We start from the raw sequence: 27990 nt of genomic DNA on the forward strand, positions 1-27990 counted from the left end.
ATTTATCTCTGCCTACTAATTCTGTTTCTCACTTGTAACTTTAACAATTGGTCTGATAGAGAAATTAAACTTGCATGAGTTTTGACATTGCCTGACTTCACCCAGAGCTGTCTCTAAAAACCAGCATTACATTTTCTGGTTTCCCGTGGCATTGAAGTGGAAGATGATATGCAGTGGCTCAGCACATAATTCATCAGTTTGATATTTTTGAGTTCTTAAAACCCCAGTACTTTGTCCTTGTTCACTTTACCAATTTATTATAAAACCTCTAATGTTAACTCTTAAGCTCAAGATCATTTCATATTATTTTTCATAAGAGATGTATTCCCAGTACTAGGGCCAAATTTGAAATCTGCTCCAGCCGAATTTGAAGTCTGCTCTAAACCACTGGTTTTATATATAGTGTTGTGACCATAATGGTGCAACTTGGTATGACTGCTCTTTATTTGTAGGATGTGGAAAGAAGTGTTAGCCAATTGATTAAATATAAAGCACTGAAAACGGAATATTGATTTTGGTTGAACCTTTATGCTGCTGTAAGATCTCAGTTCTGAACTAAGATCGGTGTGGGTGGTCTCTGGCACCTGAGTGTGTTCCAGGCACCTTAAGATGACTAATTCAAACTAAAAGTGCTGTGAAAAATCTTTGTACAAGATGACGTGAGAATTTTACTTCTTTGGTTAACTTTGCCTCCGAAAGATGTGGAGCATGTGATGTTTAAAAAATTCACTAACCAGTAACAGCTTGGAGAGACAAGTTGATTTCTGCGGATTGGTCTAACTACTGCCTTTCCTCCTCAGAATCTTAATCTCCACCTCATTAAAAAAATCACAACTTTGTAACACAAAGTGTCTGCTGTGATGAATAAACAACCTATTTTGTAATTCACAGATCATTTAAACTCCAGCAGTCTCTTATTAATCTTGATAGCACAGTTGACAGACCAGACAAGTATATATATAAAAAAAAAAACTGCTTTAAAAAATTTTGGGACACGTAGAATTGCTGCTAAAATCTCATTAAATTGTCATGTTTTCCTTTCTGTTTTTGGTAATCATCACAGCATTTGTGTAAATTGAACTTTTTATTCTTGTTTTTTTCTGACTGGCTTGTTCAGAGATGGTACAAACTTACTGTGTGCTCCATTAGCTAACCGTGGGAATGGTGGCACTTTCATCCCTAGAGCTGCAATGTAGCTTATTAGATAAAGCTGATGGTAATTGTGCATGTACCACCACACTAAGTTGGAAGGTGTTTTCTAGAGCTACTTCATGGATCTGTAGGGCTACAGAAAAGAGCTGGGGGAGGATCTAAATGCTGACCTCCTGGTCTTATGTAGTGTTGTAGGTGAGGCATAAACATTAGCTCACTTCTCATCTGTTTTGGACCACTCTGACTAGCTCTCTCTAGAACAAAGCCTGAGTATTGCTCCTCCAATGGTGCTCTGGAAGGCAAGGTGGAAAAAAGGCTGCAAGAAAACATCATCCTGTATAGGCTTATAATGCAAAGCCTGCTGAGATGCTATGCTTAACCCTCCTCCTTCCCTCAGGCCATACTGGGGGATATGCAACTCATACTCTGTTTCATGCTCTGAAAATACCTCTCTGGTGAGCTGCAAAAAAAGTTATCTCACTTCTTTATGCACTTTGAACTGAGACATGCAAAATAAGTATGTGGTGTCGTGGGACTCTTGAGACGTGGAGCCTTGAGGAAACTCAGGGCCAAGTACTGTGTAATGCCGATGGAGCCCTGGGTAACATGAACACGAGCTAGTCTGTGCTAGTTGGCCTCAGGGCCAAGAGTCAGTCCCTGGCCCTGTCATGTTTAGCAGCAGAGACATAGTAGGTGATTGGACCCAGAGGCTATCTCTGCAGAAGTGTGTTAGATGATCCTATAATAAATTTATTGAGCTCCAGCAGAACTGATGGATGCATTGACCCCACATCTCTGATCAGGTTCATTGTTTTGTGGCTAGAAAACTTCCAATTTCCACCCTAAATTTATCTGTGATTAGTTTATAGGTTCTTGTTTTTGCCAGGATTGTTCTTCTAGCTTTTCTTATTCACTGTGATTAACCCTTCCTCCTTTCCCATGCATTTACTGATGACTGTTACCTTTTGAACTTCTGTTGTAGGGTTAAATCAGTCCTGTCACTCTTGAATTTTGCTGCATCTTTAAACTTGTTGGTTCGAAATTCACCAGTGTCTGGGTTATCTCTGTCTGCTGCACAGTACATATCTATACCACCCCAAGTGTGGGTTCTGCTCAGCTCACTGTTAGGGACAGGGTTGTGCTTGATTGAGAAATCTAGGTGCAACCTGAGCTGCTACTGAAAGAAGGCATTAAAATGTGGTGAGTAGTGCTCACTTTACCTTAGAGGATACAAATGTTTGCAAGGCATTTGGATATTACAGGAATAGTGACTGTGGATCACCTCTATTGATACTATGCATTCCTTATGAGAGCCTTGAAGCGGATTAAAACTCTTCTTTCTAGTTGTAGTGTATATTTGAACAGTTAAGTAGTCTAGCCTTGTTATGTCAGAAAGCACAGGGTGTTTTGTAGAATGCCATTTTTCACAGCACAAAATCAGAATTTTCTTGTTATGTTGGGACTGGCTGTTTCCAGGCTGCCAGTCAGTGACAGCAGTGGGGATGTGTCTGTGCACATGAGAGAAATGGAAAGCTAGTTTTGAATACCTGCTTTACTAAGATGTTGTTAAAAGCCCTTCTTGAAGCATTGTGTTCAGTACTGTGTGCAGAAGCTTCTTAATAATTAGGCAGAATTCTGGCTTTTAGAGTCAAAAGTGTGCCCTCTGTTTCTGTTAGATGAATGCAAGGATTTGATGATGCTCAGTTTCCACTCACCAATCATTTAAAATATTACATTTTTCTCCTATTAACGCAAATATTCCCACTAATGTTAGTTGCTGTGCTCTCGTTATGCCCTCTGTCTCCACTGTAATCTAGGAACATCTATTTGACAACCAGTCTCTAATTAAGAGTTTTCAATCAAAATGACTGGCAAATTTAGAAGCCTCTGAGCAATACAGAAAATATTGAGTAAATATGCTTACAAATATTTATACAGGTTCAGATATGATAAAATATGTGCTGTGGCAAAAAGTATGCTCTAATTGAACAGTACCTGCTGTGTAAAATGAAACAAACTGTTATCAACATTTCCTCGTGTTAGGATTATGAGCTTTTTGTCAATTTTTCAGAGAAATGAACACTCAATATTCAGGCAAATGTTAGTTTTATAGAAGCTGTTATTTTGACAGCACAAAATTTGATAAGGCACTATGAAGAGGTGTGATGTTCTCTCTCCAGTTGGCAGTGCAAAGTTGAGACTTCAGCTGGAAAGGCGATCTATAGAAGACAGTCTCCACTTACTCGTGGAGTACTCCACTTACTCTTGTCCTGCATGGATTTGTGATGTTCACGAATGGGCTGAGCGGTTCCCATCTTCACTTCCCAGTTCTCTTTACTCATGGAAGAAAGCAGTGAGGCTGGGGCTGTTCTGTTTTTCTTACTGCAGTCTGAAGAGGCTAGGACTCCAACAAAACCTGGTGGTGTTATCCTTGCCTCTGCGCCCTGACTACAGCTACTGCTCTTATCCAACACACAGCAAGAAAGAGACCAGCAGGAAGGGCTGAGGGCAATGTCAGCCCAGCATCGGTGTCCTGCCTGCCCTTAATGCAGTGACCAGCAACCATCCCTACACTTTCACAAAGGTTGAAAAAAAAATGTTGTTCTACAAATTCCAGATTCATCAACCACTGGCAACAGTGGTTGTCATTCCAGACTCCGTTCTTTTAATTAATATTTTGATACCTCTCGTGATTTTTGCTATATTCAGTGTCAGAGATCCAGCAAGTAAAGGATAACTGGTAGGTGGAGCTTGGGCAAAGATGGAGTGGACAAGGGATGAACGTGAGAAGGTGACGATTTTACCAAGAAACTGAAGTGGGCCAAATTACAGAACTCCCTGTATCCATTCCTGTGTCAGGTTTATGTTGAAGGATGCTGTGCTATTACCATGTGTCTGTACTGGGAACCCATAATATTTGTCAAGTTGGTTGATATGACACTGTAAAGACTTACATTAATAAATAAGTCAAAACTTGCTGTGCGACAATCTATATGCATTGAAATGTATTCTTTTCAAATGTAACACCATATTTAGTGCATATTTTTTCTCAAAATTCCTAGTTTGGCTCAGTAATTAATAACATTAAAAAGTCATTCCCTCTAGCCCTTCCTCTGACTGCTTCTTTAAAAGTTCTTTAAAGTTATGGTGGTCCTTACCATGTTCTTCATCAAGCATGTAACCCTTTAAACAGTATTAAGAAACACTTTGACTAGTCCTGTGGTTCTTATAAAATTTCTAGTCAGACCACTTTTAGTAGGTGGAAAGAGTGCTTCTGACTCTGCAACCCACTGAGAACATGTTCATGTTAAGTGTTCAATCCCAAAAAATTACCATTTATAGGACAAGTAGGGGTCTCTTAATTACTCATCCTCAACCCCCTCTTAAGTAGGGGTTTAAGGATGAGTACTACCTCATATATGCAACACAAACCAGTATACAATGAGAAAAGACAGAAACACTAGCAATTAATACTACCAGTAATGAAGCAGTCATTCTTCTGCCTTTTTTTTTCCCACCCTTTCATGAATATAGTAGCAGGTGGTGGGAATGTCAGAGCACACACTTAACTTCTCATTGCCTGGTTATTTCTTCAGCTAATGAAGCCTTTTGAGAATACTTTTCAAGCCACTTTTCCAGAATGGAAACCAGTGTTGCAGACTTATTATGTTGGCTATTATGTTACTCATTAACAAGAGAGATTTTGGACTCCTGGATTTGTTTTCTGTCTCCTAACAAAGCTTGGCAGGTCTATAAGAAAAATCTGGGGATAATAGACTGTCTTACCTTATCAGTGCCAATCTGTCAGAGAGAGGTGAATAGGAGTAAGAGGGAATTAAGAGTGATGGGACAAAGCCTAAAAATATTTGTCTGATGCCTAAACCTTCTTAAGGACCAGCTAGCATAATATCCCTTACAGGGGCAAGTAGGCCCCTGTAGTCTGGGAAATGTATAAAACAATGACACGTGTAATGATAGTTCCCCAGAATATTCTTACAAGTCACAGCAACTGAGTCAAAAGGGTTTGGTGTTTAAGGCCCAGTAGACTGAAAAAAAGTAATACTGGGTAGAAAAAGATGACTTCTGGCATCAGTGCAAAGTTCTAGTCCCATACTATTTTCTGCAATAAGTTCAGTAAGAAATACTTGGTTAGGCTACTGTGTGCATGAAAAACCTATCTCCTTTTGTATTTGAAACAGAAGCCTGCTGGATCTGTTTGAGCCCTGACTAGTTTTTGTCCTGGAATGATTAGTCTGTTTCTTATTGCTGGCTCTGTGTCTTCTGTCCACATTGGAGAGTTGTAATTGTTCTTAACTTCAGATTGTGCTAGATGGTCAGGAAGCAAGATTTCTCTTTTTCCCTTGCTCCAGCTGATTATCTTCTATAAATTAGTTTTGGCCTAATCTTGTTTTTGCTTGGGAAGAGGTTGGTTGTTGAAAGTTTGTAGAAGTCTGCCAAAAGAACCTTTCTCTCTCATCAGTACAGGAAGGAAACTAGTTGCAGTACTAATAATGAAACTTGTCTGGTTTTATGGCTGAAAATTTCTGAGTTTTAATGATGGAAAAATATTTACTGAAGGAATTAGTTTTATTTTTTTTTTAGTTCTGTGAGCCTTTGAAAACATCCTTTCTGGGGGCCTTCAATATTTTAGACTGCTGCTTAGAACATAAGTATAGTGTTCAAAGAAACTTAAAAATGATATTTCTGTCCTGTTGACATAACCTAGTTCTAGTTGTGGAAATAATGACACTCATTTTCACTCAGTACTCTGTAACCCCAGAAAAATAATTCTCTGACTGTTTATTGTGAAGGCTACCTAAGATTGTTGCAACTTAGTAATATACATGGAGTTCAGCATATTTTCCGGATTTTCTGAATGTCTAGGTTCATATAACTGTCTGTTTTACACTTAATGGCATATATTTAAAATATGGTGTGACCCGATAACAGCTGCAATAGAAACAATAATAATAGTAAAAGAAACCTTAATGTGATGGTGCTTGGCTTTGGGGTTGTTTTTTTTTAATTTCCTATTTTTTGTGTTAGTTTCTGGCTTTACTGGTTATGAGAAGGTATGTGGACAGCATAACATGGGCATGGTAGAAGCCAATACTGAGCTTTCTTTATCAAGTGTTTGGTCCTTTGTGACTCGTCTGCATGGGAAAGTTTGTGTGCTGTAAGTTAGGCTGTAAATTTGTAGTGCATTAGCTGTTACATAGAAAATTCCAGGTAGACATTCAGCACATACAGAAAACATTTCCATTCAGCAAGGATTCCTGCGTGTTGAAGGTACTGCACTCAGTTATTTGTGTTGTGAGATCATTCATATAGAGGTCAGCATAAAGTACCAAGTTTACTGTGAAGTTGTGCTATGAAACCATGTCTGTTTTAATCTTTGTATGGATGCAAGGGAGAGGAAAACTACTTTTTTAAAAATCTGTTCTTCAAAACGAGCAGTGGAAAAACTTTTAATGTTGTCTCTAAATGAGCTCAAACCCACACCACACTTCAGCATCTGTTTATAAAGTCAGGGCAGCAGGCAGTAGGTAGGTATATAAATTATGCAACTTGCTCTTATTCCTAGGAGTAAACAGGAAGTTCTCTTGGAGATCCTGATGTTTTTTTCAGAGGTTCATTGTGGATTACACAGAAACTGTGCTTTTCTCACCTGTGTTAGTAACACATTAGATAATCTGCTGATGTGTACCCTATAAACACTTAAACCCTAAGGTGCTGTCTGTCCAGACAGAACTGTTGTGTTACGGTGAAATAAGGCAGGATGGTCTGTTGCTACCTGGCCTATCTCAAATCCATCGAGAAACACAGGACTTTGTTTTCGTGCTTGGGAAGTCTGGCACCTTTTAATGAGCAGTAAAGTCACTTTAATATTAAAGCTGGGACGTTTTTATGGTTGAGTGTGTGTTGTGTATTCTGGGGGTGAGAGAATCATGCAGCAGCGCTGAGCCGTTCTGAGACCCAGAGGACAGAGCTGCTCAGTTTCACTTCACGATTCTCCTGCCTTTAAGAGCGCACAGCGCACTCTTACAACCATAAGACTGTTCCTATCTGTGCATGTAAACACATAAATGAGCTGTTTTATACTGGCAATTAGATACTCCAGAGAGTTGTGAAGCTGTGAGATACTGCTTCACTTAGGGTAGTTGCAACTACTTGGCCCACAGCCTACGGCTTTGTTGCCTGCAATAGGTGTTGGCAAATGGCAATGCTTATGCACTTAATGATATCATTACTAATCGGCAGCCTGGTCAGAACAATTGACCTTCATTGATCTTGGTACTTCTGCTTTTATTTCTTCCTCTGCCCTTTATGACAAGCTGTGCATGCTATTTGCCTTTGAAAAGATATAAGCAGTTATATTGTAACACTTTAATTTTAGTTTGACTGATTTATTTTAATGATCGGTATTATGAATTGTTTCTTTTTCTGTTTAATCAGTGTGCCACGCTGAACTGAATGCCATCATGAACAAAAACTCAGCTGATGTGAAAGGCTGCAGCATGTACGTTGCCTTATTTCCATGTAATGAATGTGCAAAGCTCATCATCCAGGCAGGTAAGCAGTAGTGCCAGCCTGATTTTTCAGGGTTGCAGTGCTGCCAGCTCATTGGTATCTTATCATAGATGTATTTGATATTGAATTGCTGATCTAAGATCTAAATTAATTGCACTGTCAACTTCATAAGATGCTGCTTGGGGGGTTTTTTGCATCTGAATGGTGCCAAATTCTTCCAGTGCTAATTGCATCTTCTGTGATTCTAATCGTACTTCTAATTTAGGTTTGTAACTTCTTAGACCAGGAGCTGCCAAAGAACAACACAGACTTTGCATATAATTACTGTCAATTTTACTGTGCTCTGACACATTGAGTAGAGTAGGGGCAGAAAGAAATAAACTTCTGCATGAGAAAAGGTCTGGTGGGAGTATATACATGAAATTTTAATTTGAATGTGATGCATGGTAGATATTTGAAGATTTTAAAATATCTTTGCTCATAAATGTCATAAGACTTCTATGATCCTACTTTAATTATGTCTTTCATTACAATTGTTATAAATCTGTGCCACTACAGCAAGCGTGCTGGCCTAAATGTGTCTCCCTTTTTCACATTAGGCAGTATCTGCAGCAGGCTTCAGTTCCGTAAAAATCTCTGCTTAAAGTAGCGTATATTTTGCTCATGGAGTGAAGTCATGCTATTCCAGTATGGATCGCTGTTCTGGGGAGTTTTTCTACTGATGGCCACAGGAATCTAGGAAGAAAGTAGTAAACAGAACGCTTCTTTATTTTGGTTCAGTAAGGTTTGAAATCGAGAGGTGAAGAGGGAAAGATGATGGTATTCTGCATTTGTGCTACAAGTCCCTTATTTATAGAATCAAAATCAAATGGTATTCAAGGTAGATTGGCTCCTTGTTCTCAATGTAGTCACTCATCCTTTTCCTTATGCACTTGTATCAGCACTAAATTACAATGTATTGATATTCATGTTGTCTGGCAAACACAGGAAGATGTTGATAGGCTCTGAAACCTTGTGAATACTTTTTTGAAGTTTTTATGCTTCTCCCCTGCCTAAGTAATTGAGGCATAGATCATTCAGCAATTTGAGACAGTATAGAACTATAAATAGAGGTATACCAGGGAGTTCTAGAGCATGTGGGTGAATGCTGCCTTTTCTGATTTTGTGCTCCAAACACAATTATTTTTTTTCAGCATAATTCTAACATCTTTTCTATATGACTTGTTTAGGCATAAAGGAAGTTATTTTTATGTCTGACAAGTATCATGACACTATGGAAATGACAGCTGCACGGCGGATGTTTGATTTGGCAGGTATTATATACAGGTGAGAGAACTTTGAATTAACTTTATATTTACTTTGGAAAGGGGGAAAAAGTGGTGTGTGAAAGAGACCAACTTTAGGAGAAAAGTTTTTCTTCTTTGCATTGTGCAGCATTTTATTCTTTTGTTGTGTTTTTAGATGGTTTTCTTTGTAAAAGGCACTGGATTGACAGACTGTTGCACCATTCTTTGGCTTCTGTATGGTTAAATTTCAATTTCATAATTGTAGGAGAAAATTGCTAGTTTTGTTCTAGAATGCAAGTGAAATTACAACCGTGATGGTTGTTACATTGTACTCAGGAGAGTCATCACTGACTCTGCTTTGAGCCGGATGATGACTAGATGATCTCCAGAAGTCTCTTACAACTTGAATTATCCTATGATCCTATGAGTTGGACTGAAATGATCAGCTGATTTTTTTTTTTTTTGTGCATGTGTTTGAATAACTTGATCCTTATTGAAACTTCAGTATCTTTTTATTGCAACCGATTTGGGAAGGTGTCAAACTAGCCAGCCAAAATTAATTCGTGGTGCCTATAGCTGTGTGTGTTCTTTGGTCATCTTTTTTTGTGAGAAAAGCATAAAATGTGAAATATTTGCCTTAAAGTAATGAGAATCTGAAGAATATTTGAAGAGTGGGGTTTTTGAAGACACTGACAGACATACCTAAAGACAATCTGTTCAACAGCGAGTTTGATAGGAGTAACATGCTGTGGGTGAGGCTAATTATGCAGTCAGGGAGGCTTTGCAACTCTAAAAAGTTTTACAGTATTAATATGAAGACTTTGAAAAATTTGCAAACATAACAATTCTGACAGATAAAATTTTGGGATGAAAGATACCTACTGGGCCAAGAAACATCCATGGAAAAAACACAGCAGGACTTGAAATTCAGTTTTAGTCCTTCAGTGTATTTCCTGTCTACTATGACTATTTGACTAAGAAGCATAAATCATTATCTTGCAAGTCAAATTCTGTAACTTCTCCAGGGTGAGAAATGGTTTTTTGCATTTCAGATTGCTATTCTGGACAAAGCATTCAAGAGTTTCTGTGGTCAGCAGCATGTGCTTTTCTGTGTTGACTGTTACTTATCCTTGTATTGATTGCTAAGGATGTAGGTGGTACTTAATGAATCTCTTGAACTGAACTGCAGAGCGTAATTAGGCTCTAAATCCACACTATTTGCATAATCTTTTGTTTACTGATAGATTGGAAAATATATTCTGGGTCCCCAAATACCTTCCTTGCTAATTGCTGTAGCAGATGCTCTAATGATAATAAAAGAAAACATTTTGTGGCAGTATTAATTTTACAGTTCTGAAGTTAAAATTTTTAAATGATTCCCTCTTAACTAGTTTGGTTTTTACCCAGTATGATGCATAATGCAATCTATTCCCCAAGCACAAAACATGTTTTAATATACTGACACAGACTTTGAAAGTGTTTTTGAAAACTTGGCAGGAAAAAATTAATCAAAATATCAACCGTATCAAAATATATTTCCAAATATCTTTTTTATATATGCATACAGTATATTTAAATATTTTTCTGTATATGTGTACCTATATCTGTAAATATATATTAAAAATATTTGAAATATTAATTAACAAAAATCCCAGCCATAGTAACATGATACCACCACCTGCAGCTAAGCTGTTAAAAGTCCTTTGACTCCTGGGTAATTTATAAACTCCAATAGCTGAAGAATGTACAGGCTAACCCACCCCTTGTGTCTTTTTGTCTTAGTCTTTCTTGTCCAGGTTTCTCTCAGTATGGTGCACTATAATTGGCTCCCATAGAGAAGAAAACTATGTGAATCCAAGGATGTGGGTTTTGTTTTTTTTATTCCTTCAAAAATTTAGTTGGAACTAAAGTAAGCAAAATGTTTTAACTACTCACTAACTAATATCTGTATTTTTCTTTTTTTAAGGGAATTCAAGCCAAAGTGTAACAAGATCATCATTGACTTTGATTCAATTAACAGTAGACCAAGTCAAAAGCTTCTGTGAATAATGTCTCATTAAATCTTTAGAAGAGTATGATTATCCCTTTCTAAAAAGCTGCTAATGCCTTTCATCTTTAAGTTACTTGCAACTTTTTAATGGCTCCTGTAGCTAAAGTAGACTTATAAGAAATAAAAGGCATAAAATGTCCCCCTCACTTCATCTTGTCATGTGGAATCCAAATCTACTTAAAAAATTTTTATGCCTTTATCAAAACTGCTTAAAAAGTGGAGACACGTAGATGAAAATATATTTGAAGAAAACTGCTCTGATTCTTCTCATATTCATCACCACATGCTCTGATGGGCTGTCAGCATTGATTTAGCCTCAGTTTAAGAGTAATATGCACCAGCAGTACATTGGAATATGCTAATATATGTTGATCTCTCTGTTGGATATGTGGATCTAAACAGTTGATCCTAATAAAGGACAAAAAATGTTATCCATGCAAATGTTAATCTTCCAACTAGCTTAACACTAATATTTAAAAGGTTTTACAGCTTTAAGAATGTGTGGCATTCCACATGTGTTATCCAACAAATAAAATACTGATTTTTCTTTTAATTGCTATTTAACACTGCCATACTTGGGGAGGGGTGACAGAGGAAGCTGTTCTGAGATTTGTCTGTGCCTGATGGAGCTTTACATGTGCTTTCAAGTCCTTATTTTCCCCAAGACTCCAGAACTGGAGGAGGTTGAGGGAGTAAATAATTTGACTCTTTACCTTTGGGACTTTTACTTGGAGCTTGTTTTCATGCATAGAAGGAAATAATTTTATTGGTCTGAATAGTTTCTAGATAATCCAACATAGCTCAGTCTTACCGCAACCTGTAAGGTAACTGAATCATATTTTGTCCTTTGAGAGAAATTGGAGATAGTCAATCCATATCCAGATCTGTGCCAAAAGAGGTAATTATGGTGTTAGCTTGTTTCCCAGTGCTGACATAGTACCTCCATTTTCATAAGTGTTGCCTAAAATAATATCCTTTTTAATTTTATCCTGAGATCTGGGAATAGATTTGAGTTCCTTTTCTCTAATTTGAGTTTTAAAAATTAAATATGCCTAATGGCTTTGTTTAGATAACATTGGTGGTTGTTTGTTTTGGGGTTTTTATGTGGTTATATTTCAATGAGCTTTTATTTTCTCTATAAAAGCCTTGTTTCATATTTTGGGACATTATGTAATTTGGCTTCATACCAGTATTATTAAAGTCTTATTAAAATCCACTACATTGAAGTAGACTCATTATTATAATATTAAGTCATGCGCTTGGCTCCAGAGTGCTGCCGTTTTTGCAATCATATGGAAAGCATATTTGGTGCATTTGTGATATTACATAAAGTATAATGTTCATGAACCATTTGACTACTAAAGGGACCACTGTAATGTATTATATGTCCATTTATAAAATAATTTGTGTTTCTCTCTTTTTCCTACAACTGTTTTCCACCTCAAAATTGGTCTGTGGCTTAGTGCCACAAGGAGAAATTTGCACATATGTGTAGGGGGAGGGTGATGCCTGAAAAATTACTTTAATAAAATGTCACTAAACCACCTTATGCACATCTTTTTCTTTGGCCTGAATTAGTAAGTAGAAACATTTTGAGTTATACATGTCTGACACAGGGACAGAGGGGAGAGAAGCAGAATGTTTGGGTTTGGCAGCAAAATTGCTGTATCCTTCATAGATAATTGCTGATCTAAGATCAGACTTCAAAGAGATATGCATTGTGATTCTAGTTACTAAAAGTATTTTTATGTCAGGCCTTGCATACTGTGAATATATAATGTGCATGAAAACTCAGGAGTTTTTTGAACCAATGTCCAGGTGTTTTTAGGAAAGCACTTTTTTTTAATTATTGGGTTTTTTTTGTTTCCTAAGTATTGTCCTTCTTGTGTAACAAAAAAGCAGTACTGGAGAACAGGATAGGATATTAAATTTCTCCTGATCAGTTTTTGATCTGGTAGAGGTACATATACAAGATATCAGAGTAATTGTCAGTTGACTTAGGCTAGTGAGTGGACTCTCTGATATCCAAGGCACTTTTCTGGAAAGGGAAAGCACGTGCACATCTCTTGAGACAGCACATGCTTAGTTTGAGGTTAATGTTTTAAAGCAAATGTTAAAGAAGTTTTGATCCTTACTTTGTGCATGTCTAAAGCACTATACGCTTCTCGCTTTTTCTTGGGTTTGTTTTAATAGTTGAGGAGACAGTGCTTTGATTTCCAAATAAAGAATAATTACTAGAGGAAACAAAGAAAACAGGTAAATATAATAAACCATGTTTCTGCTCCTGAAGTTCAAAATCAATAGAACCATTTGGACTGGAAGGATCTCTAGAGGGTATTTAGTCTTACCCCTTGCTGAAAGCACCATTGACTTACCAGTTAGATCCAGTTGCTCAGGCCTTGTCCTGGTGAGTGTCTGCAAGATCAGAGATTCTGCAGCCTTTCTAGTCATCCATTCCTATACTTGGTGTTTACTGACACGCCTTCTCAGCAGCAAGGGCACTTCAGCACAATCCATCCAGTGGACAGAAGGGTCTATGTGGATCCTATTCTATCAAGGTGCCTTCCATCCACTGGGCACCCAGCCAGGGGGTAGTTGTTCTGTTCCTGGTGCAGAACTCCATCATGTTTCTATCAACTAATTCCCCCAGCCATTAATTTAGCTGGACTTTGACCCACTGGCTCTTTGAGCCTGGTGGTTCACTGAAGTGAAATTTCACAGGCCCTTTTGTGGCCACCAGCACCACTCCCATGGTAAACCACCCCTCCAGGCTGCTGGGGAAGGGGGAGGTGACTGCAAGCTGAGGATTCATTAGGGATTGCTTAAAAAGCCTGGTACAGAGACCTGAAAGGAGACTCTGGGAAGCACTTCTGTAGTTACCTCAAGAGCATTAATAGGAGGAAGAAATCACGTTCAATGAAATGGTGAGATCCTATCCAGTTCAATATAAATCCTGCCATGATCTAGATTTTCCTTATAAATATTATTCCATTCCCCTGTCAGAGAACCCAAGGAACTGGTAATCTTACTTACACAAATTTCATTTAAGAAGGGATGGTTTCACAGGCTGGCATACTGAGTAAAAGTGTAATCTCCATCTTTGAAGCTTTGATCACTGACTGAGCATTTTATTGCTTTATATATTAGGAATATTTTCAGAAAGATAACAAAAAGTGTGCTGTGAGCAGTACAATTGTTCTGATTTCCAAAATAGCTTATGATAACCTTGGCAATAAAAGCTCTTCTGGTGTGTCGCTTAGCCTGAAAGCTCTATGTACATAACTGCAGAAGCTGTAGTTCATCAGCTAACAAAATGAATCTTACAGGGATTTTAAGCTGTTGAGAATGAGCAAAATAACCAAAAATTCTGACTTGCCACCCTTGACTTTTCTTTCTGAAGCTGGGCGATGGGGGACTTTATGCAAGTGAGGTGGGAGAAAGCAGAGAGGCCTCACCTGATCGCCCTGAAGCACCAATTGCAAGGGGCTGGGGTTAGTTCTCACCCCGGGGTCTGGGTTAAGTTTATGAGGTGCAGCTGGGGCTGTGGGAAGCAGATGGGCTTCAGGGAGCCAGGAAGCTGCTGTGAAGCAGCATGAGACTCATAAAGGAGCAGCAAGCAGCACTCTAGTAATCCAGCAATGTTGGTTTGGTTTGGTGCTACGGTGGGAGCACTTAAGGATATAACGTACAGGAGTGACCACAGCTGAAAGCCCACTTATTTGCAGATGTTTCTTCTCAGCTGTAGGTAAGAAAAGGATTTATATAATAGGGGGCTGAAAGCGTGAGATACCAACTCTTTCTCTCCTCAGTGGTGAGGGTTTAAAAGGTTTTGCGTCACTAAAACCTCTTTTAGCAGATTTCTCTCCCTTCCCTTTAAACTCCAGGTTTATCTAATGTAAAACTCTCTCTGATTTGAGAACAGAGGGATAAAAGTTGTTTCAAGTGCTTAGTCTGCATCTGTTCTGTGTTCTTAGCCTTGGGAGCTACTGAAAGGCACAGTGCAAAAGCACTGAACTGAGCTGACTATCTAAGAAACCCCATATGAAACCTGTAAATCCGCATTCCCTTCCTTTTACACTTAACTCACCTGTTTACTTTCTTTGGCTTGAAGGAAATGAGGCGGAGGAAAAGGAGAGAGGCAAAAAAATAATCGTGAACTGTCTCAGCCTCATTCAAAAAACCCACTGTCTTCCTGGCAATTACAGCTCAGTTAAACAGCAGTGAAAGCTTTAATGAAGCGTGTGGTTAATCAAGCTATGGAAGAGTGCAGCGTTTCATTTTTTTTTTTGCTGGAGTAAGAGCTTAATCGCAGCAGCTTGCTTCCTAACATTGCTCATCTTCAGGAGCAGTGGATTTATGTCGTCTGAATGCTTCAAAGGCACTGATGCGGCTGAGCTTTGAACCCCCTCCCTGCAGAGGAGGTATCCCAGGAGGAAGGCATCTTGGGCAGCTTCATGCCTGGAAGGCACTACCAGATAATTGTGGAGCAAGGGCTGCTGCCTGTCACTCCGAAAAACGAACTAGAACGGCACCATCTTTCTGTGAACTGTGCAGCAGAAGGGCAACACTTAAAACAGAGATGTATGTGACAGGGTACATGAATTACAGTCATTTGTTTTGTGCCTCTACCTGATTTATTTTTCGTTTTTAGAAGGAATTAAGGAGTAGGGGTTGGAATGGGAAACTGCTACTTCTGTCTTGTATACTTCAAGATTTGTGCTGGAAAATCTAGTCTCTGGCAGGGCAGCCCCCCTGCCAAATATGAGGCAAAAAAAAAAAAATCAAGCTCGATGTGCTGCATTTTTAGTTGTTGACATTATTTACTGTGCTCTTAACAAACCCTGCCCTGAGGAGAATGAGAATAATGTGCTCCAGCAGCAAAATATGCATAATAAAGGAGCAATTGCCTACAGTTTCCTGGGATTTCTTACTCCATTCTCTACCTCCCTATTCCTCCATTGTTTCAAGCTAATGTGTACTTCAATTCTGCCATGCAAATATTCAGAAAGGCTCCCTGCACCAAAGGAGAGGAAACGAAATATATTCAAATCACTTCTTCAGTGGCATAAGCTGCGTCTTGGTTTGCTAGAGACTTGAGTACATTCTTTAGCTGCCTGTGTTACTCTGCTGTTGCTGCTTGTTGACTCGTGCTGAAGTCTTTTATGTGGCATATTTTGTTGTGGGAGGATTTTCTTTCCTCCACTGTTCCATCAACTCTGACTGCTAATCAGAGTGTTGCTGGATAAACAGGACTGATTGAAATTAAAATTTTAATTTTGTGTTGTAAACAATATGGCACCTTAATTTTTCTACTGTTATTAAAGATACTAATAATAATGCATCTAGTGTTTTGTGGTACAGTTTTCATATTTATTTCTTGAAGCAATGACAAGTTTTGCTAAAGAGTTTCACATTCAGATGCCAGGATTTTGTATTCCATACATTCTCTTTTTCAAGGGCGACTGTACTTAATTATATTGGTTATGGATATCCTTTTTTTTTTTTTCCTAAATATCATAGGGAAGAAATGTTTCTGTGACAACCGGGGACATCATACTGTATCAAACAGCCATATCATGAATGGCTTAGTCTATATGAATTTACTCATTGCTTATCTACCTTCCAGAGGAGAAAACCCAGAAGCTAGTTAAGTGTGGAAACGCTGTAAAAGAGTGTTGGCTGGTGCTTGGAGACTTGCCCTGAGGGGAAGGCAAGTGAGACTAGAAAGTCCTTGACAGCACAACAAATTTGTGATGGGATATTGAAGTCTGGGAATGAAAGGAAGAGAAAAAAAGGAAGTGAGCGGTTGTGCCAGAGGTCTGTTACCTATCAAGCTCTTCAAGGCCAAATAAAGGTGTCAGGAAATGGGGGAAAAGAATTTGGAGAAAATGTGATTTGGAGAAAAATAACTGGAATAAGGAGGGTGGAAAGCCTGAGCATGTTGGACAACCCTGTTCTAAACTGAAGGAACTTTTCAAAGTGTCTAGGGGATATATATGCCAAAAATCTTGGGTTTTCTCATTCTAACTAGAGTAATTTTCTTATGAATCTGACAGGCTTTCCATTGGCCTTCTTGGCTACCTGGGCACACTGCTGGCTCACGTTCAGCCAGTTGTCAAATAGCACTGCCAGGCCCTTTTCTGCCAAGCAAAATGTCTGGGATGGTTCTTTCTGTGAGGCACAATAAAATGGTACTTTCATATATTTGGTTTGAACAAAAACCTTAACAGACTGATTCCATTGTTCTCTTCTGGTCAGTTCCTTTTCTGTTGATCATAGCTTAGAGTGCAAGAAAAGCCGTACCCATCCTTTGCAGTGAGCTAGGTGGTCTGTATAAGTGAGTATGTATATTCCCCTTGCAGCTAAGATGAATATAGTACTACATATTTCCTGTTCATGACAGAATGTAAAATATGTGCTTAACTATCCTTTAAGTCAGTGGGGCTAAAGCTGATGATGTGCTTAACATCCTTTCCTGATCCAGGGTCTATAAAGAAATGGAGTCTGATGTCCCTACTGGGATTCAAATATCTCCTTTCTGACAAAGTCTGCAAAAACACAGCTCAGTAATAAATATTCTGATTTGAGATTCTGCCCTCAAGTGGGGCTACACATTATCTGGATTGATTTTAAATGCACTTCTAGCTTAAACTGAAGTAACTAAGATGTTCTTTTACATATCCCTCGTGGGGCTGGGAATGGACTGGGGAAGAGCAAAGGAGAGCACTTTCAGGTCACAGTTTTCTCTAATGGGTAACTCCCTATAAAAGGTGAAATAACTGTGGAATTGGAGCTTCACTTTTGTTTTATTTTGACTGCTTTTTAAGGTTAAAGCATAACTACCAGTATCAGGCATGCAGAACTGACTGACTTCACCTCAGGCAGAGAAGGAATATCCAGTTAGATGAATGATGTTTCTGAGAATTTGGCATTCAAGGGAGAACAGGTCATGCATTCACACACCGAAATGTATTTTCTTTCTAAAGAAAAACCTCCAAAAGAGAGGGCAGATTCAGGTAACACTGAGGGGGGTGCTGTCTTTTCTTGTTTTCCTTTTATTTTTTTAATATCCCACAGACTTCTGGTCTTGGTGCTTAAAACTCTCTGGCAGTAATGTTTAGGAGTTTCCTCACCCATGTCATTTTTACTGACTTCTGAAAAAGAATCCTTTCCAAGGTGCATGCCTATACACATGTAGCAGACACCTCTCGTCCCTACTCTCCTCTGCTGTGCTGCCCAGGAATGGCAGCAAATTGGGTAGTAACATTCAGATATGAGCAGCGAGCACTGCAAAAAGCGTGTCAGCCTATATGGGTTGTCTGTTCTGATTTGAAAAAATCTGTTGAAGGATGCAGCAGGGGAGACAGGCTGTAGACAGGAGCTTAGGAGACCAAGATCTATAAAGGGAAGCCTCTCGAAAGAGCCAGGAGTTGAGTTTAAGGAAGGCAGATTGATCTCCTTGATGTCAGGCAATGAGACTTGACAGATGAGCAAAGTTTAAAAAAAAAAAGTTTATCTCTAACCCAGAGATAATACTAAGGCTACTGAGAAGTAGAGAATGAACAGAAATTGCATACTTCGAGCCTTGCCCTTATATGTTGCCCGATATGCATATCTTGAATGTCAGTTTCTGAGAGGACATACAAAATTTCAGGGCACTGCCTGCCCCAGGGTCTGTGCAGCAGCCAACCTGTATCACCCCAGCCTGATATTTACATTTAACCTTCCGTGGCAGAAGGGAGAAAGCTCTCCCTCTGTGCGGGTTAACATCCATTTCTTCTCAGCTGGCGAATGGGCTTGCTAGGCAGGAGCCTGCGAGCTACAGGGAGGCTTTTTGTGGCTTCCCCTCAGCGTGTTGCCTGAGCCTGGGATAAATAAAACCAAAATTAGCAGGGAGACTGAGGGGTCAGTGACATTTAGCTGTTGGCAGAGAGGTTTGATTTTGTTTACGACTAAGGAATAACTTGAGAGATGCTGGGGGAGATCTTATCAGGGAAAATATGTTGAGTGAGACATTTCCAGTGCTCCTTCCTGGCTGCCATGCTCTGAACACCCTTGAACCAGGACTGTGCCTCGATGGTTAGTGCTCTCAGGTGGGACCTCTCTGTGTAGCTCTGTTCCCAACCCTGCCTTTGACTCTGGCCAAGTTTCATGATCTCATTGTGTGTATGTGTTTCCTTCCCTGTGAAGTGTCTCCTTTCCTTTGAGATATTGGAAGGAGGCATCATAGATAATGGTGAAGGCTTTATAGTTGTGACTGTCTTCCTGCATCTGTATAGGTCACACATGGTACTACTACATCAAAATATTGCAAGGACTTGTCAGTGAGTCACATCAGGATTCCATGGATGAATGGAGACTACAGTTCTCTCTGCCTACTCTGCTCTTTGCTTCTGGATATTTCTCTTCTGAGCTAAATTGAAATCACAGGGTCATAGTCTGATCAAGCTTATCTGAAAAATATTTTATGTGTAGTTACAAAATGAGAAAACTTGTTCATCCAAAACCTGTTATTACAAACGGCTTTAAACAAAAGATAACATATTCTTCCAATGATTTTTAAAAAGATACAGGCATCAAAATCCACATCAGACTGTGAAGCAACACAGTCTTCTGTAGCTGTTCAGGACATTGCATTAAATTGCCATACTTACTGATGAAACAAATACATTTTGAAACTGGCTGTTTTGTTGTTTCTGCCCTCTTTACGAGATAGGGTTTTACTGTAACTGTAATTCTTTGTTACTAGTCATTTTACTGAAAACAATATGTTACTAAGATTTTTTAATGGATAAATTTACCAATTAAATTTCTGAATTAGCAAGTGTTAAAATTTGACTTAAAAAATGCAAATTAAAATTACTTTCTTTTTTTTATCTGTCACCTTCTAAAGTCCTGAGTTTTGTTCTCATTCAGTGGCAGATAATATTTGAGAGACTGAACACACTTAAATAAGTGGGGACATTTTTGCGAAGAGGGCTTGGAAAGGAGAGGGACTGAGTGGGTTACTTGTGTGGGTGATGAGTCAATTAGATAAAACTTTAGGTTTTGTTTATGGAGTTACTGAAAAGCTACTTAAGAGTAAAACAATAAAGCAGTTGATTTCTCTCTTCCTTATTCCTTATCCTTTAGTTGCATGCTTGCAACATCACATACAATCGGTATCCATGGAAATTATATCATATCAGGAGCAGCTGACGAACTCTTGGGAAATAAAGATCCCATTTTCATGCAAATATTCTAAATAGCGAAGAGGTGAGGAAGAAAAATGATTGATAAATAGAATTATTTCTATCTTCGAATATATTTCAGTATTTTCCTTGAGGCAGCAGTAGCTTTTTGAAATTGTGTTCTTACTGAACACAAACTTTCATAGATAAGTGTGTGTGTATCCAAGTTATGAGGAAGAAAGCAAAATATAAAATAATGCACATTGATTTTGTGTTGAAATATTCTAGATACTCCTTGTGTAATTTAACTTTATTGTCAGAATACAATCCAATAACTTCAGAAGGAGCAGGCACCTTTCATTTAAAAGCCAGATTGCAATGGAGATGAATTGCTTGCTAGGGGCTGGACATTGGTGATTAGTGTACTCTTCTGTGTCACGTGAAAACTGGGTCTCATTGCCCCCTCAATAATTCACGAAAATCCTTTCTTTCTCTCTGCTTTTAAATGAGAGCAGTAGAGTATTCAAAACACTGCACTTTTGTAATTGTATTCCCAATTGTAGATTTACCTGCACTGATAGGAACATTTGCTTTCTGTCTTGCTGCTGGCACATTTTAATGCAAGCTCCTGAAATGGGATAGTGTTTCAGTCTGTGTTTCTGCACAGCAAGGGTGTAGATTAATTTCTTAAATTTGGCTTCCTGAATCCTATCTCTGTTGAAAACTGTGGATAGAAACTTCAGTGAAGTAGAGGTTATTATAACGCCTCGGACAAATAGCAATAGGGGAAAACCTGCCATAAAGAAATGCAGTTTCTTAACAAAGAATTCTTCTAATATTCTTTGGACACTGTGGTGGGTTGACCCTGGCTGGACACCAGCCCATCAAAGCTGCTCTATCACTCCCCTCCCCAGCTGAACAGGGGAGAGACAACAGAACAAAGGGCTCCTGGGTCAAGATAAGGGCAGGGAGAGATCATTCACCAGTTATCGTCACAAGTAAAACAGACTCAACTTGGGAAAATCAGTAGGAAAATGAGAAAGAAAAACAAATCTTAAAAACAACTTTTCCCCATCCATCGCTTCTTCCCAGGCTTAACTTTACTCCCGAATTCTCCACCTCCTTCTTGCCAGTAGTGCAGGGACACAGGGAATGGGGCCTGTGGTCAGTTCATCACACCAGTGGGAGGACTCCTCACACTCTTTCCCTGCTCCAGCATGGAGTCCCTCCCATGGTAGACAGTCTTCATGAACTTCTCTCATATGAATCATTCCCAGGCTGCAGGTCTTCATGAACTGCTCCAGTATGGGTCCCTTTCCACGGGGTGCAGTATTTCAGGAACAGCCTGCTCCAGCAAGAGACCCTCAGAGGGCCACAAGTCCTGGCAGTAAACCTGCTCCAGCATGGCCTTCTCTCTTCATTGATCCACATGGACCACCATGTGCTGCAGGGGCACAGCTGCCTCACCACGGTTTTTACCCCAGGCTGCAGGGGAATCTCAGCTCTGGTACCTGAAGCACCTCCTCCCTTCCTTCTGCACTGATTTTGTTGTCCGTAGAGCTGTTGCTTTCTCATATTCTTCCTCCTCTCTCTAGCTGATATTTGCCATTTTGGTTATCCTAGAGGCACTACCACCATTGCTGATGGGCTCAGCCTTGACCAGTGGTAGGTCTATCTTGGAGCTGGCTGGCATTGTTTCCATTGGATGTAGGGGAGGCTTCTGGTAGCTTCTCACAGAAGCCATTTCTTAAGCCCCCCTCCTACTACTAAAACCTCACCATGCAAACCTAATAGAGGCACATGCATAAAGCACCCTTCCTTAATTTTTTTTGTTTTAGTAATCAAGAACCTCAAATCACTTTCTCTGCCACTTTCTAAGAATGCATATAGGACAAAAACGTGCACCAGTTGTGTGAGCTAGCTCTCCTCTTACATGTTTCCTCTAAGGTCTCTTAAGCAAGACCTTAATAAAACTGTTGTGGTAGTCACTTACATCAACCATCTCTGAATTAAAAAAAAATTATAGAGCTAATTTCCTGCCTTGTGCATAACTCTGTATTGTGGTCATTAGAACCTCAGTTACTAATATGGAATGCACCATGAGACTGTTGCTGAAGACAAAGGTAGGGAGGGATTGATGCCAGGCATTAGAGCTGATGGGGCTTTGATCCATTTGGTAGGCATAACCGTCATTAAGGGAGTTGTCTGTACCATCAGAACTGTCTGCAATCAAATCAAATACACTTATGGTACATTTAGCCAGATACTTTAATGGGAATCCACGTTGTATGCTTGAAATCAGTTAAACCCACCCCTGATTTGACGGAGAAATACATACAGCATATTTCTGGGATTATGCTCCTATAAACCAAACTGCCTGAGTTTATATCCTGCATCATGGTTGGTTGTCTCAAGATTTTGGTTTGGTGTGGTCTGCCTTAGTCACCTAAAGGTAAATATTCACAGCCAAACCTTAGTAGGAAAAGGGGACAGGGAAGGAAAGAGGGTTGTTAAGTCTCACTGAATTTTCCCCTCTTTTTCTTAGACTGTGGACAAATCAAGGTCAAACATTTACTTACCAAGGTCATACATGAGATTAATGTGTCTAAAGTGTGAAAGTTTCTTTTATCAGTTGTGTCTGAGGAAAGTATCACATTCAACTGTGTTAGACTTCCCAACATGAATGAGGAGTTAGTTGGGCTGATTGGGTTTTGCTCCAGGCAATTACACAGGTAATTGCCCTCAAGTCTGCGTTCACTGCAAGTGAACATAAGTCTCCATAACCACTTTTCTGCCACTCTCCACCCTGCTACAAGAGAGAAAAGAAAATTACTGCATCTGGGAAAAAAACATCTGAAACACGGAAAGTCCCTGAGAGGGAGAAATATTGGAAAAAGTTATTAAGTAGTGTAAGAGTTAGTCAATAGAACGCAATAGATGAATTTGCAACGGGATATAGTAGATCAAAAAACAAGTGTGACTTTAGGACAATATCATGGAGAAGAGAGGTTATCCTTTCTCATAGGCTGCTTTTGCAAGGTGTTCTGCACACTGGTAGGTGCTGAGGTCCTGTCTAGGGCAGTTTCTGCTTTAGGTAATACACAGAGGGTGTAACAATGATTAGGAACCAAGGGATGAGGGGAAAACTCAAAATGGGTAACCTCTTTAAATGATGCCTAAATGACACTGAGGTGTTTCCAAATATTTAAAGTTATAGGGAGGGATTTCTTGGCTCAAAAGACTGTAACTAGGGACTGTTACGGGACTAAGGGACTATGTTAAAATAAAGAAAGGAGGAAAATTAAATATTTAGAGGAATTTTATTCTGAGAGAGTCACTGCAACCTGTAAGAGCAAAACAGCTTTGGGGACCAAACCGTTGTTGCACAAAAATCTCTGCAGCTTGATTCGTGTCCAATAGACACTTAAAGGTTTGGGGTTTTTTCTTTCTTTATTCCTTTTCCTGTGATTATTCCGTGAAGTGATGTACATACCTATAACGTGTATTAGGCATGGGGCTGATACAACAGAAAATGTTTGCATGAGCATTTGCTTAGGAGGATTTTTTTTCACATCATATTGACTTGTCCCTGCTACAGTGAAAATGCTACCAGGGTTTCCACTGCAATCCATATCTTCGGGCATCTGCAATTTGTTGCAATAAAACTTCCAGCCTGAAATTTCTCCCCTGTTGTTTGAGCCCAGTGCAGAGCAATTTTATATTTAAAATACTTATTTTTAAATGCTCTCTAAGCTAAACTACCCCAATTGCCCCAATTGCTCTGATAATATAGTGACTGCTGAGCCTGCCAAGTAAATAATTGATTTCCAGTATGTATTTGACTCTTGTGGCTGGCAACCGCCTTTGTAACTGGCTGGCACTATTAGGCTAAGGCAGAAGCCTTTAAACTGAGAATAACAATCACATTAACTTTTAGCACATAAATAATCTGCATTCTTTAAAAGGTTGTGTGTGTATTTTACAGAGCAAAATACCATAGTATGCCCTTCTAGACCTTCCTCATTAGTCTTTTGTGTACCAAGACCACCAAGACCTCTCTGCAACCGTGTTTTTCGTTGTAGCGTATCTCCCCATTGTTTTTAAGAGTTGATATGATGGCTTTCTATTGCTTCCAGAGAACAGTCATGCTCAGTTGCTGGGCAATACTCAGTGCACCCCAACAGGGAGATTTTTCTTCTCTTACAGAGGTAGAAGTGAAAGGTTTGACATTTGGGGGTTTCTCCTCTACAGCTTTAGCAGTGAAGAAAGTCCAGCACAGCTCACATAAGCAAGGAAGGAAATATGTGCATGTGTTGTTTTTGGGGTTTAGTCCCTTTCCTGTAAATTGAAATAGTACAAATTCTACTCACTTGTGTTATGGGCTGTTTTGGTCAGTCTTACCCTCCTTTTAATTCCCAAACTCTTACATATTGGTATTTATATATATATTTTTTATATACATATATTTATATACATTAGTGTGTAGAGTCCCTGCCATCATTGTCAAATAGGGCACTGATTAAAAAAAACACAGTAGCAAAAACAACCCCCCACCTCCCAGACTCTGGCATCTGATGTTCTCTTTTCTTTACTCCGCCCCTCACATGCCTGTAGATTAACGGCATGAAGGCAAAGGGGAAGAAACCAAGGACTCAATAATATCCACCTTGTCTTTGACTCTCTTCATGCTCTGTCACAACCTTAGTGTAATTTAAGGCGCCTAAGAGGTATTCATGGATATGTTGGCTGGTGCTCAGAATCTCAGGGAGCCTTTTAAAAAATTTATGAATTTGTAATATAAAACAGGTAGTTGTGTGAGTCAGCTAAAGCCATGCTTACTTTATAATGGAAAAGTGGCAATGAATGCAGTATAGCTTACAGTATCCAAGAGGGATATATGCTCACCTGTGATTAACCTTCCTTGGCCATTAAATGTCACAGTTGGTGCATACACATGGAGCAGAAATAATACATATTTGTCAGTAAAAAGGTGACTGAATGAAAGAAGTAGTGAAATGACATTTTTCAGTAGGTTTGTCATAGCTGGAGCATGGAGGAAAATTGCTTTCTGTAAATCTTGGCCCAACAGAAGAAAACACATTTCTTTCCAGTTGGGAAGCCATACTCATTGCCATAATGAAAGCATTGTGAGCTCTGACTTTTGCAAACTCTGATAGAAACTCATCTGCAATCTTGACAGATATGATCTTTTGCAGGATGCACTGTTCATTTACAGCAGCTAGAGACCTCAATTAATTTATGAACCAGGACAGCAGGCTGTGAACTCCCCTGCTCTGCCTAGGTGGAGATGTCCCTGTCTGAATTTACATTCTGGTAATTTAAAAATATTTATACAAAGCTTTTCTTTCATTTTCAGAATAGATTAAAATTCTAATGGAAACTATTTGTATGCATTTGTTGAATTGAATAATATTTATTGCTATATGAAAAGGGGACAAAAATAAAGTAATGCTGAAAAACTTTGCTATCAATAAAGTTAGTGAGGCAGGAATAAATAAGTACAGAGGCAGAAAGAGCCCAAACCAGAAAGTAATACTTAGTAGAGCCTGCAGAAAACCCACTGTTTTATAAAAGCATAATGAAAGCAATTTGCACCTGTTTCTGAACAACAAGAAAATAGGATGCTACCCTACCAAGTGTGCATGGTCTCTCAGTTCTTCAATTAATCTAGGCAGATACTGCTTGAAGAAAGTACAGCTTCATCATAGACATATTGATTGCAGCTCAGAACATGCACTCTCACTCTGGTAGGGTTGTGATTTTTTAGGGGGGGATGTGATAGTCACACAACATATTCATTTATTCCTGGAAAAACTTTCTGAAAGCTTGTAAATTACTTTAGAGTAGAAATCCCATTGAAGGGGAAGATACTCTTTAAGACTTATGCTTCTGAAGCCCATGAACTCATAATCTTTGTTCCAATATGACTATTTTGGCTGAGGTTAAGTTTTGGGATTTTCTTTTGAAGGAATAGTTTATAAGCACCACACAGGGACATGTGCCGGCACAACATGACTGTATACAGGAGGAGGAATAAACTAGAAGAATGCCTGATCAAGAATTACTATAATTTTACTTGACAGTTGTCTTGTCTGAGCTGTGATCAGTAGAGTCAACCTGTGAGAGTTTTGTGTGAAAAGGAGAATGTAGATATTTGAGCTGTTTCTGAAAAGACTTCTTGGTGAAAGAAATGTACTTTCATTAGCTGACTTGGTAAAGAGAATGCAGATTCTCCTAAAGCTATCAACAGTGCACACATGCAAAAGTATTCTCCTTCAATGACTCAGAGCTGGGATCCTGTTTCCACATCTCAATGTAGAAGTCTAGGCAAACTGCTGGCATTGCACAGACACAATAATGTAGATAAGCTAAAATAAATGCTGGTAAGGACTGCAACAAGCTCAGCTAACATGCTAGGTGCACCAGAATAAAGGAAGGGGTGTCAGAAGGGAAAGTAATGCTGAGGAAAGGGACAGCTCTTGGTGGGATGGGCTGTGGCGGTCAAAAATACACCGATAAACTGATAAGATTTGAAAACGTTCTGTACAGTGTTAAATTCATTTTTATGATGCATATCCTCCTGAAATGCTCAAACATTTCTGGGAAAACCAATATCAACTAATAAATTATTGTTTTTCTTTGGGCATTCCTTAGGCCAAATCCATGAATTTAATTCCATCAGTTTTAAGATAAAGTGAACCTTGATGATAAATATCTGCATATAAATGAAGAACTAGTGCAGGATATAGACATCCTAAACCGATGAGGGTTAGTTGTGATAGTATTGATGTGTTTTAAAGGCTGGACAAATTAAACTTAGGACCAATTTATGGCATTTTTATTCACATTAAATAGTATCTTGTTTTATCTGTAACTCCACTGATGATCTGTTAATTTCCAGTAAGAATTTAATCCATGAAAATCAGAGTTCACAAAGCATAGAAGAATAGGAATCTCATTAAAATCAATAACATTTTCATTATTTTCTAAAAGACATCAGCCAAAAAGATGAAGTGCTATCCTTTAGAGTGTATCCATATTTTGATAAACTTAAAAAAGGTAAAAATTTGGCTCATTTTTCCAAGTAGTTGAGCATCTAGGACAGGTCTTTCAGAAAAGTGGCTCAGGTGCAGACTCAGCTTGATTCCCATGCCCTAACTCAGTACATCTTAATGTCATTACTTGATCATCTGCTAATTTTAAACAGGATAGAGGAATGGAGTCCTTGATAAATTACCAGCCAACCAAGCTATCTAACAGCATTTCTTTTCTGGGCTATCCGGTGGCAAAAGCACACATAAATTACTATCCCTTTATTGTATGCCCACCTTGAATGTAAATCTTTTCCTTCTACCTTTCATCTTAACTTATTCATTGAGCTATAAAGTGTTTGGGTTTTTGTTTTTTTTTCTAAGGGGGTAGTGAATTAATACACTGCATTTTCCTTCCACACACATTCTTTATTGCCTTTAGGGATTTGATTTGACGAAGGGCTTGCTAATGGAAATGCAAATTTTCTACCTGTCATAGAGTACTTGTGACTCTGTTGTTTGTCAGAGCAACACATCCCTCAAAAGCATGGCTATTTTGACTTCTCAGAAGCCAGGGGAATTGTGTCTGCACCCACCAGGACTCTGTTTGTCCTAGCAGACAGTGAAGAATAGTTTTATGTAAATTTGAATGAGAAATATTAGCCTCTTCAGTTCTCTGCTACAAATAAAAACCCACAGAGATTGATAGCCTTGTTAAGCTTTGATTTATAGTAGCCACTCATGCATTT

At 38.9% G+C, this 27990-nt stretch overlaps 1 protein-coding gene across 5 annotated transcripts in view; it reads left to right on the plus strand.

Annotated features, from left to right (window-relative positions):
• The window catches only part of DCTD (dCMP deaminase), a 19172-nt gene extending 6937 nt beyond the window's left edge, over positions 1–12235 (plus strand). For all 5 annotated transcript variants that reach the window (XM_027676655.1, XM_027676654.1, XM_027676659.1 and 2 more), the window contains 3 exons: positions 7609–7725; positions 8913–9009; positions 10936–12235. In XM_027676655.1, coding sequence (XP_027532456.1) covers positions 7609–7725; positions 8913–9009; positions 10936–11014 — 293 coding nt within the window. In that variant the 3' untranslated portion in view covers positions 11015–12235. The remainder of the gene's footprint in view (positions 1–7608; positions 7726–8912; positions 9010–10935) is intronic.
• The last annotated feature ends 15755 nt before the right edge of the window (positions 12236–27990 follow it).

This window comes from Neopelma chrysocephalum, unplaced genomic scaffold (assembly GCF_003984885.1).
Source record: "Neopelma chrysocephalum unplaced genomic scaffold, ASM398488v2 Primary Assembly neopelma1_42, whole genome shotgun sequence".
NCBI classification, from domain to species: Eukaryota; Metazoa; Chordata; class Aves; order Passeriformes; family Pipridae; genus Neopelma; species Neopelma chrysocephalum.